Here is a 14263-nt window from a genome sequence, read left to right on the forward strand (position 1 = left end):
AAGTGGGACTATTGTCCTTTGTTCTTTCTCTTTGCTGTCTGATGCTAGAGAGAGAGGGAGCCATGTTGCAGTGCTCTGTGTGTGTTTATATGTAAATAAACTAGATTAGCCAAAATGCTGAGTTGCTGAGGTCTGGTACGCAAGCTGCGAAGACTCTACGGATCCCTAAGTGTGCCGGTGTCTGTTGGCATCGGTTGCTGTGATGTTCGGACTGAAGAAAGCTTTTGAAGCTCCTGAACGATCGACCAGGAGGGAAAGAACATGCCACTCGGGCATGTGTCTCTGCCAGGGTCCTACTCGAGTGTAGGACAAGCTCCTGACACCTTGTAGCATCTGCTTGAATGCAGGTTCAAGGCTGTGCCTTCCTCAGTTCTGTCCTAAGGTTTTTCCAAGGCCACATGCATTTGGCACTCCTACCCAGGGGAACTTCCTTGGAGTTGCCTCCACGGGGAGCTGACCAGGGTCCTGATTTTCTGTACTAGGCCACTTCCTTGCAAAGTCTCACTAACACTCTCACAGGATCCTACCACATACAAGGTAAGCAGCAGTAGGAGATTGTGGAGTAGATTTTCCCAACTGGGACACAGAATATGCCCCAGAATCCCTTTAATGTAAGGCCATTTCTCTCTCAGTGGAAGGAAGATAGAGAATGCCAACTACAGGGTTGGCTTACTCTTCTCTGTGGTTTGGAGATGTGTTGACAAACTAGGATCTGAATCCATTCCTTCCCTGAATCTGGCAGTTGGCCCACTCCTTTTCAGAGAGATATTGGGAAAGCAAATTCTCTGGAAGTTTTCAGAGTGGCAGTTGGACCTTTTGCTCCATCCTTAATGAGGGAGATCCAATGCTTCATTGAATCACCTCTCAGGGATCATAGATCACAGATCCCATTGTTTAAAGAGGATGTTTGAACTATTATAAAAAAGTTATTTCACAATAACTCTTTGATTTAAATTAGATCGGGCCATGTCTTCCATCGTTGCCCCCTCTTATATTTGTGTGTGTGTTTTCCTTCCATAACTGTTCATACCACATCTTCTTAGTATTACCTCATAGCCTTCATTTGCAGTTTCACAGCATGTTTTATTTGCCTTTTCAAGCTCATTCAACATCTGCACAAACACTTCTTTTTGCCAAAGCATCTAGTTGGGTGCTTTCTGTTAAGATGTTGTAGCACAGCACTGCTTTTAAATATGTTTTAATATATGATTGAAAATGTGGGTCACCACTCATAAATAAAGTGAGGCAAACCTCTTTAAAAAGCACTTTAAAAAGAAGATAGAAAATCTATTTACTGAAGCACTTATGAAGATATGCTTCACACACACATATATGGAGAGGGAGAGAAGCAGTAGAATTATTTTCCTCAGGAATATATAAATCAGATAGTGAATCACTGTATTTAAAATATTAACAGGTTGTTGTTGTTTTTTAAAAAAAACATAATTCCTATAATCTTAAGGAGTACAAAAGAATATGCAATAAATCTAACCTACAAACCTTTAAAGATTTGTCTTGATTGGTTGGTTTATTTTTGAAATTTGGGCTTCTTTTCTGTCAGCCATTTACAGGGGTGTCCTGGGCAGGGGCAGTTTGGGTGGAGGAGGGGAGTAATTTAGTAACACAGAGATCAGATATACCTACTAGAAGAGAAGAGCGTAGCACTATTTATTTAGAGTGCAGCGCTATTAATAAATGGCACTATCCCAATCTTTGTGCCTGTTTTGAAAATAGATTACAAGCATGGAGGAAGAATCCCTCTAAGTATAGCTGTCACTGAGACAGAGCGCATGATGTAATACAAATACTACAAGCTAAGTATCTTAGGAAGAGGAGCGGATAACATGAAAAATTGTCGGCGTGGACACCTTAGATTAAATCCAATTAAATGGCCCCTGTTATCCAACTGTGAATTTTGCTGTCAAGTATGCTAATATGTGCAGTCTACGCAAGGTGTCTGTTCCTACTAATTTTATTTATAAATCGCTTAGTAAAATAAATCTCCTCTTTGTGTACCTGAAATAATTCACAGATAACACCAGAAAATATTAAAAGCAGCTATACATAGCTAAATTATGTGTCTGGATAGACTTGCTGAAACAAAGGTTTTAGCGGGTGCCGAAAAACAGTATAAGCGAGAGTGCCTGCTGGATGTGAATGTTAGGTCTTTTTTTAAAAAGAGAAGCTTGGCTATTAATTGAAGCTCATAAAATGTGTGTCCCTATAGTACGTCAAAAGATACTTTTTACTAACCTATAAATTTGTGCTGCTCTCAGTTACACGGTGTAATCCCCTTTGTGTCTAATTGAAATTCTAATAAGGCCCACTGACCACAGTAGACATTTAAAAATGGCGACCATTTGTTCCAGATGACCAGTTACGGGAAATAGATGACACACACATTTACAGGTTTTATCTAGTGCAAGTGTGGTTAATTGGCTGAATCCAATGCTGTGCCATGCCTACCTTGACTATTAAAGCAGGTTTCAAATTATAGTCAGTGTTTCCTATTAAGTAGGAACAATCGTTGTGATGATATAAATTATGTGTTGGTGTATATATCATTACTATTACTCACAGATTAAATAGATTTCAACATAAGCTCACCGTTTCTGATGGATCTCTAGGCCTAAAGTATATATTACTGTTTATTCTGAACTGAACCTCTTAAACTATCAAAGGAAGGAGTGCAGCTCACTCCTTTGTTTTCTGAGCATTCCTGAGATGGCATCTCTGTGTTCTGTTTCTGTGGCTATAATCTGTAGCATTTGTAACCTAGAAGTCATTGTTTAGGAGATGTCCCTAAGCCACGCAACCTGGCTAACACACCAAACTTTTCAAAGTCCATTTCCAATATCATCTTATCGTGTGACGCAGGAGGGTGTTATTTGAGAATGAAATTGTCTGCACCCTTCATCATGTGGGTCTAGATGCCTAGTGCTGTGGATTAAGGCCAAATAGTCATAACTTTTGCAAGAAAGAAAACCAATTTGTGTGAAACAGAATGCTTATCTCCCACTGCCTCCCAACCCTATTCTTATCTCCTTCAGGTTGGACTGAAATCTGTAATAGAGCAATTTCCAGGCAAGCTTGATTTTGTCCTTTTGGACGGTGGCTGTGTCCTCAGCCATGGACATAAACAATTAATGTGTCTTGCCAGATCAATTCTCAGCAAAGCAAAAATTCTTCTTCTGGATGAACCAAGTGCTCATCTTGATCCTAAGTAAGTACGAGACAAATATTTTGTCCAGTTGTTTTCATACTGGAATAGAATAAAACAGTATCATGTTAATAATAATAATTCTCCTTGTTTTACATTTGCCATTTGCCATCTGACCTCTGCTGAAATACTTCCAGTGAAAGCGAACTTGCCACCTTTTGAGGCAGTCTGTTCCACTTTTAAATGGCCTGTTCCATTGGGTAGATTCTCTTAACATTTAGCCAAAATCTGTTTCCCAGGCATTTCCACCCATTAGTTCTAGTCCTCCCCTTTAGACCAACAGAGAAAGCTCCTCTCCCATTTTTTGTGCTTATTATTATTATTATTATTATTATTGTTATTGTTATTTGTAGCCCGCTCATCTGACTGGCTTCTCCCAGGCACTCCGGAAGCTTCCCACAAATATAAATGCATAATAGCACATCAAATATTTAAACAATTTCCCTATACAGGGCTGCCTTCTACAAGTTGTGTAGTTATTTATCTCCTTGGCATCTGATGGGAGGGCATTCCACAGGGCAGGTGCTACTACTGAGAAGGCCCTCTGCCTGGTTCCCTGTCATTTCATTTCTTACAGCGAGGAAAGTGTTGCAGTTCTCTGAAGACAGCAATCATGTCTCTTCTCCAGAATAAACACCCCTACCTGTTTTAACCATTCCTTATAGGAACCCTCACCATCCTGGTCATTCTTGGGGTTGCCTTAGGAGAGGAAATCACTATCAAGGTGGTTTAACTCTGCAATGTCGGCATACCCCTTCTGTTTCCTACAGCAGTTTCCCAACTTTGTCTGGTCAAGGCAAGAAGTGAATGAAAACAGTTACTTCAGAACAAAATACTGAGCAACTACTTCAGTAGTCGCATTGCAGGAGTAGTCACTGTAGCAACAGTAGGCATCATGCTGACATTTCATCTGAACTGAAACTTCCCTATTGCAATGCTGTAAAAAGCCTAGCAAATACTGTAAAAGTGTCAACTGCATGTAACCAAAAGTTTATATTTCATTGTTCTGCATATTAAAACTCGTTTACCTTTCAGGACTTTCCAAGTCATTAAAAAGACTCTCAAGCAGGCTTTTGCAAACTGTACAGTAATACTCTCAGAACACAGGCTAGAAGCACTAATGGAATGCCAGCGATATTTGGTGAGTGCCTTTCAAGAATTAGGCGCGATGTCCAAGGTAGATCCAAATAGCTACTTTTAGGCATGAGTAAGGGCTTGGAGTGGGACACGGGTGGTGCTGTGTAAACCACAGAGCCTAGGACTTGCCGATCAGAAGGTTGGCGGTTCGAATCCCCACGACGGGATGAGCTCCTGTTGCTCAGTCCCAGCTCCTGCCCACCTAGCAGTTTGAAAGCACCTCAAAGTGCAAGTAGATGAATAGGTAAATGGTGTTTCCGTGCGCTGCTCTGGTTCGCCAGAAGTGGCTTAGTCATGCTGGCCACATGACCCGGAAGCTGTACGCCAGCTCCCTTGGCCAATAAAGCGAGATGAGCGCCGCAACCCCAGAGTCAGTCACGACTGGACCTAATGGTCAGGGGTCCCTTTACCTTTACCTTTAAGGGCTTGGAGCATGTCCAGTGGTGTTTGTTCTGGACTTCTTTCATTTGAATAGCAGGCCCTGCAATATCACAAGCTGTGTTTGTATGCTCTGGTCCAAAGACACCATGGGCATGTGCAAACTTTATATCCCAACCAACATTATGTTCTAACAGGTGCAAATTATATGTGCTTAATTAATTTTTTTTTGCATGAAATGGCTGTTTACAAAGCATATGTAACAACATCACTAGTCACACTTCCTAAAATATGGTGCACCTTTGGAGCCAGAAGTCTAGTTTTTGAGCTTAATCCAGAAATACACATTTTTTAGAGGAAATCTTTGATAGCACAATGTTTGCGTTCTGTGCTATCCCATAAGACTTACTTATGGAAATGCACAATGTACTGTAGGTATTCCCCCCTCCCCGAATAATCAATACAATCATGCCAAAGGGCAAATAGTTAGAGTATTTCAAACAAGATGCTTATTGACACTTGAGTTGCTGTTACTAGTTTGTTGCTCATAATTTTTTTATTGCCTGGTTTAAACTGTATTTTGGGATTTTCATTTATATTGTTTTGATTGCTCTATGTAAACTGCTTCAGGTCAACTTGTGGCAGGAGGTGACTTATAAAAGCATTAAATAAATATAGACAATAGTTGGAGAGCAAAGTATGCTATGCTAAGGTATTTTCTCCTTCCTTATAAAGCAGAGGAGAATTTTTCAAGAACCTAGCAAGTTATGTTAGGAACTGTGTTTCTGGAGTCTCAGAAGGAAACTGATCATTACTTCGAATGCCAATAGTACCTGGCTTGATACTGCTCATCTTCCAAATTCTTTCACTTCTATAAAAGGGAGATATGAAGAAGGAAATGCCAAGTTCTGTATCAAAGTACTAACCGTCCTGGACACAACTGTCTAATACATGATTTACAGTTTTACTTCTCAGTTCTGATAGCGAGAACACATAAGTCAACAACAGCACAAACTGTTCATGCAACATTTTTCACAGCCGCATTTTCTCTCTCTTACTCATGCACACTAGGCAGATAGAATAGCTTCCTAGGTAGACACATTTTTAAAATGGTAAACGTTTTCCAAGTTCCAGTGTTATTTCCCCATTATCACCCCTCATTTCTTGCGCACATATACATGAACTTTTGGGGGGAGGAAGGAAGGAAGGGTGCAAAAATTACTCTTTTCATATTATAATATCTCCTCTGAGCAGCTGCACAAGGCAGTCTACCTAGTGAAATACAAATAAATGGAATGTCTTATATCATGCAGTGGATCTGTTAATGAACAGAGCGAAACAATATAAATACTGGTCATTAGCCAATGCATTGCTTGTGCAGTGGAATTCTCTGTGCCCATCCCAAATGTGCTCTGGAGGGCTGTGGAAACTCCTGGAACAGATTTCAGGTGTGGGGGGAGAGGGGAGAGGAGAGGATGAGGAGGTTTCATCGTGCATACAAATGGACACTTACCCCTTCCACTGGGTTATTGCGAATCCTTGCTCTCAGTCACCATCCCCAGGCAGTGAAAACAAAACGCACATGGCCAAGTGGTCATTGAAGGAATTCCCCTTGGCTGCCTGGGTAGCTGGCTCAAGTTCCTGCCAGCTGCTGCAATTCAAATTGGCTGAAAAGGCATTGGCTGCAGGTATATATGGACAGCCAGCGTGGTATAATAGCTGGCAGCGCCTTCCTACCACAGTGCATACAAAAGTTATTGTGCTGACAGAACAAGTTAGTGGAATGCTGCCCACTGTGTTGGGCCCATGGAAATATCCTGAAGTAATTTTTCTAGAAGAAGAGGTGGCGCAACTCACCATGAACACCTTCTTCATTCTCTTAGGATGGCAATTGCACCCACCTGAGAAGTGTCGGAACTGAGTTCCTATGAGGTCTCCCTGGAAAAGAAACAACCCCTGACTATGGCTGTATCTACTCTCACCTATTAAAAATATCATTCTTAAACATCAAGATGGGGAAAAGTCCCATTTGGTTTCTCTTTCACTTCCTTTCCACAAGGTCTACTTTGTGTCTGGAAGGGGGTTGCTCTGCAGCACCCTCTGGTGTCACATTTTCATGACGCACGTTGAAAAAAAAGAACATATGGCAATATGGTTATCAGAACCATTCCCTTTTAGCGTTAAAAACCATGAGTGTAGATCTGCCCTATATCTGAATTTAAGATGATTTGGCTCTGGGCAATGTCTAAATGCAAGATTTCCTGGGAACAGAAAGGGTGGAATGTAAATGGAGTAGCTATTTCAATTACTAACCATAATTCAGTCCTGTAATTATGTTATTGGCTTAAAAATAACCATTCACAAGCCAAGCATCGCTCTTTTATAACTGCATTGTACCCAACCTCTTCTTAACTAGGTGATAGAAGAGAACAAAGTCACGCAATACGAATCCATCCAGAAGCTGCTCAGCGAAAAGAATTCTTTCCGTCAAGCCATCAGCCATTCAGATCGTATCAGACTCTTCCCGGTGCATCCCAGGAACTCAAGCAAACGGATGTCCAGGCCTAAAATTAGTGCCTTGCAAGAAGAAACCGAAGAAGAAGTACAAGAAACCCGGTTGTGAAAATTTATCGAGGTGCTGTCTCATTACAATTTAACAGGAAGCATTCTGGGAAAATGTCAGAACAGGGCATTGTTGAAAATTGCCACTAAAAGAAGTGCAAAAGCAAGCACATGAATATGTATATATCTGTGCAAAAAAACTTCATTCCAAGGACCAATTTGATTATGAAGGATTGGTGCATTAGGCAGTATCCCCTCCCCCCGAAGCTGCCCCCATCTCTTCTGCTTCTTGTGCACATAGGAAGATCTTTTATCAAGATGGATAATCAAAATTTCCAAACATTTCAGTTGTATTAGCTGCCTCTTTAAAAATAATGTGAATGTCATAACAAGCACATCAAAGTCGACACTCGTCTTTTCAAACTGAATCCATAGCTCACTACGAAACACAGTGAAAAGCCTGCTTATTTGTGTAAAAAACAACAACAATCCAGCGTTTTTAAAAATGCATTTTGGGGTGGTTTGAGGTCAAGAGTTACAAATGCAGGTCATGAATTCTATTTATTATTACACAAATTATAAATATTTAGGCTGTCAACTAAACAGCAGAGACATTTATTTTCTGTGTCAGGAAGAACACAGCAATTACCATGCTTTTGTTCTTGAAAGTGCTGGGCTTTTCAAGTCAGTGGTGGTTGGTATGCAAAACTGCTATATTTGTGGGAGAATGAGAGCACCAAACAGGAAGAATTTCACAGTTTCTCCTAAATTCTGTAGTGGAAAAGACATGGAAACATGGCCAGATGTTTGGGTTCATTCTTTTACACAGTACGGAGGTTCTATTCAGTTGCAAACAAATTACTTTTTATAAAACATCCATGCTTGTTCAGAACATACACGAATTAGAAAGTTGAATCAAAATCAGTTACTTAAGTTGTATTTATTTGAATCAAGCCACTTTAGTGAAAATCAGTGGGCATTTTGTCAGTTGCATTAAATAGAATTATAATATTGCCCTAGACGAATGTAGACACCTTTAGACCATGTATATTTCAGTAGATTTTCAAGCATTTATGAACCTACATTGCATGTAAGTTGTTGAGGGGATTGTGCATTTTTTAAAAGGAAAAAAGAATCTCATTTATATTAGACTCACTATATGCAATAAGCAGTTGACTCCCTTAGACCTGAAGTCAGCAGAAGCTAAGTACACGAACTGTAGGTTCAAGTGTAAACAGTGGTCTGTCCTTATGCTGAGCACTTTCTGAAATAAAAAGTCAAGGAAAAGCAATATTCTACAGAATTGTTGCATTTCGGTGAGTGAGGAAAGGGGAAAGCCACAGTTTAGAATATGCAGATCATGATATACCGGTACACAGCTGGTTAGGACACAAAATGTCTAGGTAAAGATGACAATGGGAATTTTTACACTTCAAATGAAATCTTTCAAACTTATTCTAGCAATCTTATTGAGGTTGATGGGGGGGTGGAGTGGACATTTTTTCAACTAGTATTTTTAAAAATGAAAATAGCAGTTCATCTGCAAGGATGAAAGAGGAATTGACTTTTGTGATGATCTTCTTTTATATGGTTCCATTTTGCAGTTGACTGGACCTTCCTTGGAATATTTATTTAATATCTTTATTCAGAGATGGGAGAGATTCGCTTATTAAGAAAATCCTGTATTTTAAGAGGAATCGCATATCACGAAGACTATATTTGTATACGAATAATTGTTATATATTTGAACAACAAAAAAATATTTTTTAGCTTGAATTTACTATGTGTTTTAGAAAAAAAAACTGGAGTATGGGCAGTATCCCCACAAATGTATCAACTGCTGCTTTGCTTTCTTGTTGTCTTAATTTTAATATACAATGTGAACATTGTATTGAAGAAAATGTGAGGCTCTAACCTTGTCAGAGCTTTTTTCTCCTACGGTCGGTTTAGACCCAGTCCTGTTGCAGTAGGTGGAACATTGGACATATGTAATGGAGATGTGGAGCTTTTGTTTCATAGCAGATCAGACCTAGTTCCAGGTCTTGAAGGATCCTGAATAAGCCACTCTCAGCGAGTCCTGGAAGAAGCAGGCAGACCTAGGTGCCATCCTGCACCTGCCAGATGCTGGCATTGCCCGTTGTAGGGCGAAAACCCTGCTTGTTTCAAAACCAAGGAGATTTGAACTGTGTTGCTAAAGAAGGCTAACGTGTTCTGCTTAATTAAAATAGTTTTTAAGAATTAGTAACATGATCCTTACATGGCAGGGCTTAGGCAGGGGGATAGGTTTGCACTACTATTCCGTTGTATCTTCTCTTGACGTTGACACTGGTCAGTGGGTGTTTCCACTTGCTGTACATACATCTTTCTTATAGGAGGAGAAATCCATTTCCCAGGTATAGCTTGAATCCAGATTGAAGACGTACTAAAAAAAAAAGTGCACGTGTGCCAGGGAACGATGGTGCTATTTTACACTGCCAACTGTACAGAAATTATCTCCATGCACGGCTTCAGTTGTATGGAAGCCCTATGGAAGGCAATGCATTATCCATTTGGGTTCCATTTATTTCAGTAGTACTTAAGAGCAAATCTGCACGTCAGGCCTGTATGTGTGAACTAGGTGTGTCCCCCTGCACAGAAAGCGCAGCATAGATGCAAGTGTGCTGTGAATTGTTAGACTAAAGGAAGTACAGTGGTACCTCGGGTTAAGTACTTAATTCGTTCCGGAGGTCTGTTCTTAACCGGAAACTGTTCTTAACCGGAAACTGTTCTTAACCTGAAGCACCACTTTAGCTAAATCCCGCTGCTGCTGCGCGATTTCTGTTCTCATCCTGAAGCAAAGTTCTTAACCCGAGGTACTATTTCTGGGTTAGCGGAGTCTGTAACCTGAAGCGTATGTAACCCAAGGTACCACTGTACTTCTTTATGTAATGCAGTTAATCTGTGGAGCTCTCTGATGCAAGGCATGGTGGCTTTCTAAGGGGATGGGACAAATTCACGGAGGAGGCTATGGAATTATATTAGTCATTATAGCTATATGGAACCTCTAGGTCCATTGCCAGTCTGCTATTGAATGCCAGTGGACGATCAATAGTGGAAGAGGCTCTTGCTTATGTCTTGTCATGTCTTGCTTATGGACTTCACAAAGCCCAGTGTTGGAAACAGGACATTGGACTCATATCACACTTTACATTCTGTGTGCTATGCATTTGTGGGTATGTGGACACAGGTACAAGTGACTCACTTGCCCAACTCAAGTGTGGGTACATCATATACACAGGTGCCTGTGTGCAAAGCAGTCCATAGCTGTGATTAGCATTTGCTGGATTGTTGCCATTGTATGTATTTGTAGAGCTAGAAAACTTAACCCGCACTTTGTATGTAACAAGCTACAACACCTGCCATTCAGGTTGCCATCAGGTAATACAAAAAGGTACTAAGCGGCTAGGTCTGGAAGAAATAAATAGAAAGTGAATTTAATTGCAAGCAAGTTTCATGATGCTATTGTGTGCAATATGTCAATAAAACAAACATGTTGTGTACTGTCTCTCTGGCATATGATAACACAAATTATATCCAAGGGTGTTTGGGTAAATAAGCCAAATGCATATTCTGTTGTTGGACCATCGAAGCAAACAGAACTGATCCTGTTCGGCACACAAATACAGTGGCGTAGCGTGGGGGGTGCAGGGGGGGCCGGCCGCACCTGGCGCAACATCTGGGGTTAGGGCAAATCCACGGGTTAGGGGGCGCAAATCCACGGGTTAGGGGGCGCAAATTACTTGCCTTGCCCCGGGTGCTGACAACCCACGCTACGCCACTGCACAAATATCCAATATATCAACAACTCTGAACCCTTGTGTATTCTGAAGAAATGTTCTTCACAAAGTGTTTGCTTATAACTTTTTTTGCTTTCTTGTCACTAGATGGTGCTGCAGAACAGATACACTTTTCTCATGCTGTGTTGTCTCCAGAGGGAGAAACACAGAATCTATACAGCTGCAAAAACGCAGTGCCTTTTTATTGGGTCATTTTTTGTAGGCAAATATAGATGCAGGTTATTTTAGGCTACACAAAATTCAGTTTCATTCAGTAGCCTCGCTAAAAATAAGCTACTTTCCCACTTGACAAAGCAGATTAAGTCTGTGCAACTCAAATTGCTCACATACATTCACTGAAACACCTGGTGCAATGAATAGTGTCACTTTAAACATCTTGGAATAAATTGTACAAATATGTCTATTTGTAAAGTTTCCAAGAATAGAAAACAGGAAAGAGGACACTTGAAGGATTTTTCATTTTTGTTTTTGCGCATTTTGAAAGGGGGGAAAAGAGCATTCACAGGCTCAGTTGGCTGATGACTCAATGGAGTTACCAAAAAGTGCTGCTACTATTGATTCTGATGGTGTTTGGTAACTCCAAAATTCTATTTTTCCAGAAGGGAGGGGGAAATTAGCACCCTCATTTCGATAAATAGCTTCAATAAATAAATAAATAAATAATAAATATTTAAATAAATAAAATAAATAGCTTCAATAAATAAATACAACCACTGGATCATCAACAGCTGGGTTGGGTATGTGCAGCTGTGCTTGGATGAATCCCACATGAAAACCTGGCAAAGTTTCCCCTAGAAACTGATTTTTACTCCAAACATTTCCCATGCAACCCTAGCTAACGAGCAAGTTGTGTAATCTAGAAGCAGGAGAAGGCAGGTGAGTCAAAGCAAAGTCAGGATCTTATTTAAAGGGAGCATTTTAATGAATCAAATGTAAGATTAGACAAATTGCACCCAAAAGGGGACGACAGCTGACTTAAGTGTGAAGCTCCTCATGAAGGCTTTTGGTGAAAATTTGCCTTGTTGTGACTCATATTTGAAACAAACAAAAAATGTAGTTTTAGAAAACAAAGACACAGAACTATCAGGAAGGGAAAATAAGTGTATAATAATTACATTATGCTGCTCTCAGGTATATTTGGATTTCTAAAGTTTGGGAGTTTCCCTACAAGTGTGTGTTTCAAGACTTGAAGCATCTACAGATTCTACTCTCAGTTAGTTCCTTTAAATGTATTGTCTGGAACAACCCTTGGCTATCACAACCAAACCACATGGGTACCAGAGCTTATTGGAATTAAAATGTGCATTCAAAACCTGGCAATGCACATTGGGTCAGTCTACACAGTAGATTGGAGACCACGTCAGTGTCGTGTTTAGTTGCTTATGAATAGAGTACTGTGGAGCAATTCTTAGCTGGAAAGTCCTGCTAAGCGGCAGGAATTTAATGGGCACTTGCTCTTCTGTCAGTAGCACTGCTGAGGACAAGATAAGAAAATGTGAAAACTGCCTTTATTCTGCCCAATAACTGAAACAAATAGAATTGCAGAGCTGGAAGGGACCCTGACGTGCTCCTCTTGAACACTGCTGGTTAGCGTTCAGCCTTGCACACACACAAAAGCAGCTCATATACTCCAGAGTCTGAAGTTTGTATATATTGAATTTTTATTGGGATGAGGACTTAAGGTTGAGACTTTTGCTTTTGGCTGAATAACACCAACAAGTTTAGACAAACATGGCCATTTCATTAGATTTAATTTAGGTATCAATTAAATTTAGCTGTATTTATACCTTTTTTCCACTTTGTTTTCCTGTTGTAATTATGCACCACTCTGTGCATAATTGAACTGCTCAAACACAAGTTGCACCCAGTCGTTCTGGTCCGTGATCTGATATCATTATCAGTTCATTCATATGCTCAAGGGAAATGTGACTTCTTTCAAAATGTAATATTCTATCCAGAGATGAAATAGTTGTGTTTTGAAATAGCCACAGATAAATTTCTACTTTCCTCATTGAAGGAAGGTAAAGGTAAAGGGACCCCTGACATTAGGTCCAGTCGCGGATGATTCTGGGGTTGCGGCGCTCATCTCGCTTTACTGGCCGAGGGAGCTGGCGTACAGCTTCCGGGTCACGTGGCCAGCATGACTGATCCACTTCTGGCGAACCAGAGCATCGCATGGAAACACCGTTTACCTTCCCGCCGGAGTGGTACCTATTTATCTACTTGCACTTTGACGTGCTTTTGAACTGCTAGGTTGGCAGGAGCAGGGAGCTCACCCCATCGTGGGGATTCAAATTGCCGGCCTTCTGATCGGCAAGCCATAGGCTCAGTCAAAATTATTTGTTAAGATTGCATATTTACAGTGGATCCTAGGGCAGATGTATGGAGCATTCTCTTAGAATGAGCTGTAGCCCTGTATGCACTTAATCAGGGTGGACTCCCATTGAATTCAATGGGACTGATATCTGACCAAGAAAATCATAGGGCTGGATTCCATGACTGTTTTCTGGGAAATCTTCAATTATTTAATGCTCACATTTAAAAAACAATAACAAACATTTAACACTAACTTGAGAGTGAGTTCCACTGCAGATTTGTGAAGTAGACTTGCAAGAAAAAGAAAGAAAAAGATTGCACTGTTAGTGGCCGAATAATTCCTTAAAATTCACACAGTTAATGATCACGCTGGGTTAAGTTGCTAATAACTTTTGAATCCCATTCTCAACTCAGTGTTGAGTTGAACAAAATACTAATGTTTGCAAAAAAAAAAAAAAATCATACACGTTTTCTCCCTATTCTAATACTGTATTTGTCTTGTGCCAAGATTTTAGTAACAGAATTTAAAAGACAAGTGAGAAGTGGCGAAAACCAAGAATAAGAGGCCCTGTTATGGGAAGGCAATGGGAGCATAGGTATAGTTTGTGGGAAATAGAATGGGAATTCCATTGGGAATGTTGGCTAAGACCCGGGTCCTGGTTATCTTAAAGATGTGATGTAAAGCATGGAAGCCGTAGTAGGCAGGAAATGAAGTTCCAGGTTCCAGTTTTTGCAGCACATGCACACAGATAATACACATAAAACTACACACACACAAACACACGTAAGACAGAAACAAACATATTTGCAGAAA

General features: G+C 40.4%; 1 protein-coding gene across 2 annotated transcripts in view; it reads left to right on the plus strand.

The window, feature by feature from the left end:
• The window catches only part of CFTR (CF transmembrane conductance regulator), an 83855-nt gene extending 74320 nt beyond the window's left edge, over positions 1-9535 (plus strand). For both annotated transcript variants that reach the window (XM_081877808.1, XM_081877809.1), the window contains 3 exons: positions 3051-3223; positions 4256-4361; positions 7152-9535. In XM_081877808.1, the coding sequence (XP_081733934.1) occupies positions 3051-3223; positions 4256-4361; positions 7152-7358 (486 nt within the window). In that variant the 3' untranslated portion in view covers positions 7359-9535. The remainder of the gene's footprint in view (positions 1-3050; positions 3224-4255; positions 4362-7151) is intronic.
• The last annotated feature ends 4728 nt before the right edge of the window (positions 9536-14263 follow it).

The sequence above is a fragment of the Podarcis erhardii genome (genome assembly GCF_964252035.2).
Source record: "Podarcis erhardii genome assembly, chromosome: 10".
In the NCBI taxonomy this organism is placed as follows: Eukaryota; Metazoa; Chordata; class Lepidosauria; order Squamata; family Lacertidae; genus Podarcis; species Podarcis erhardii.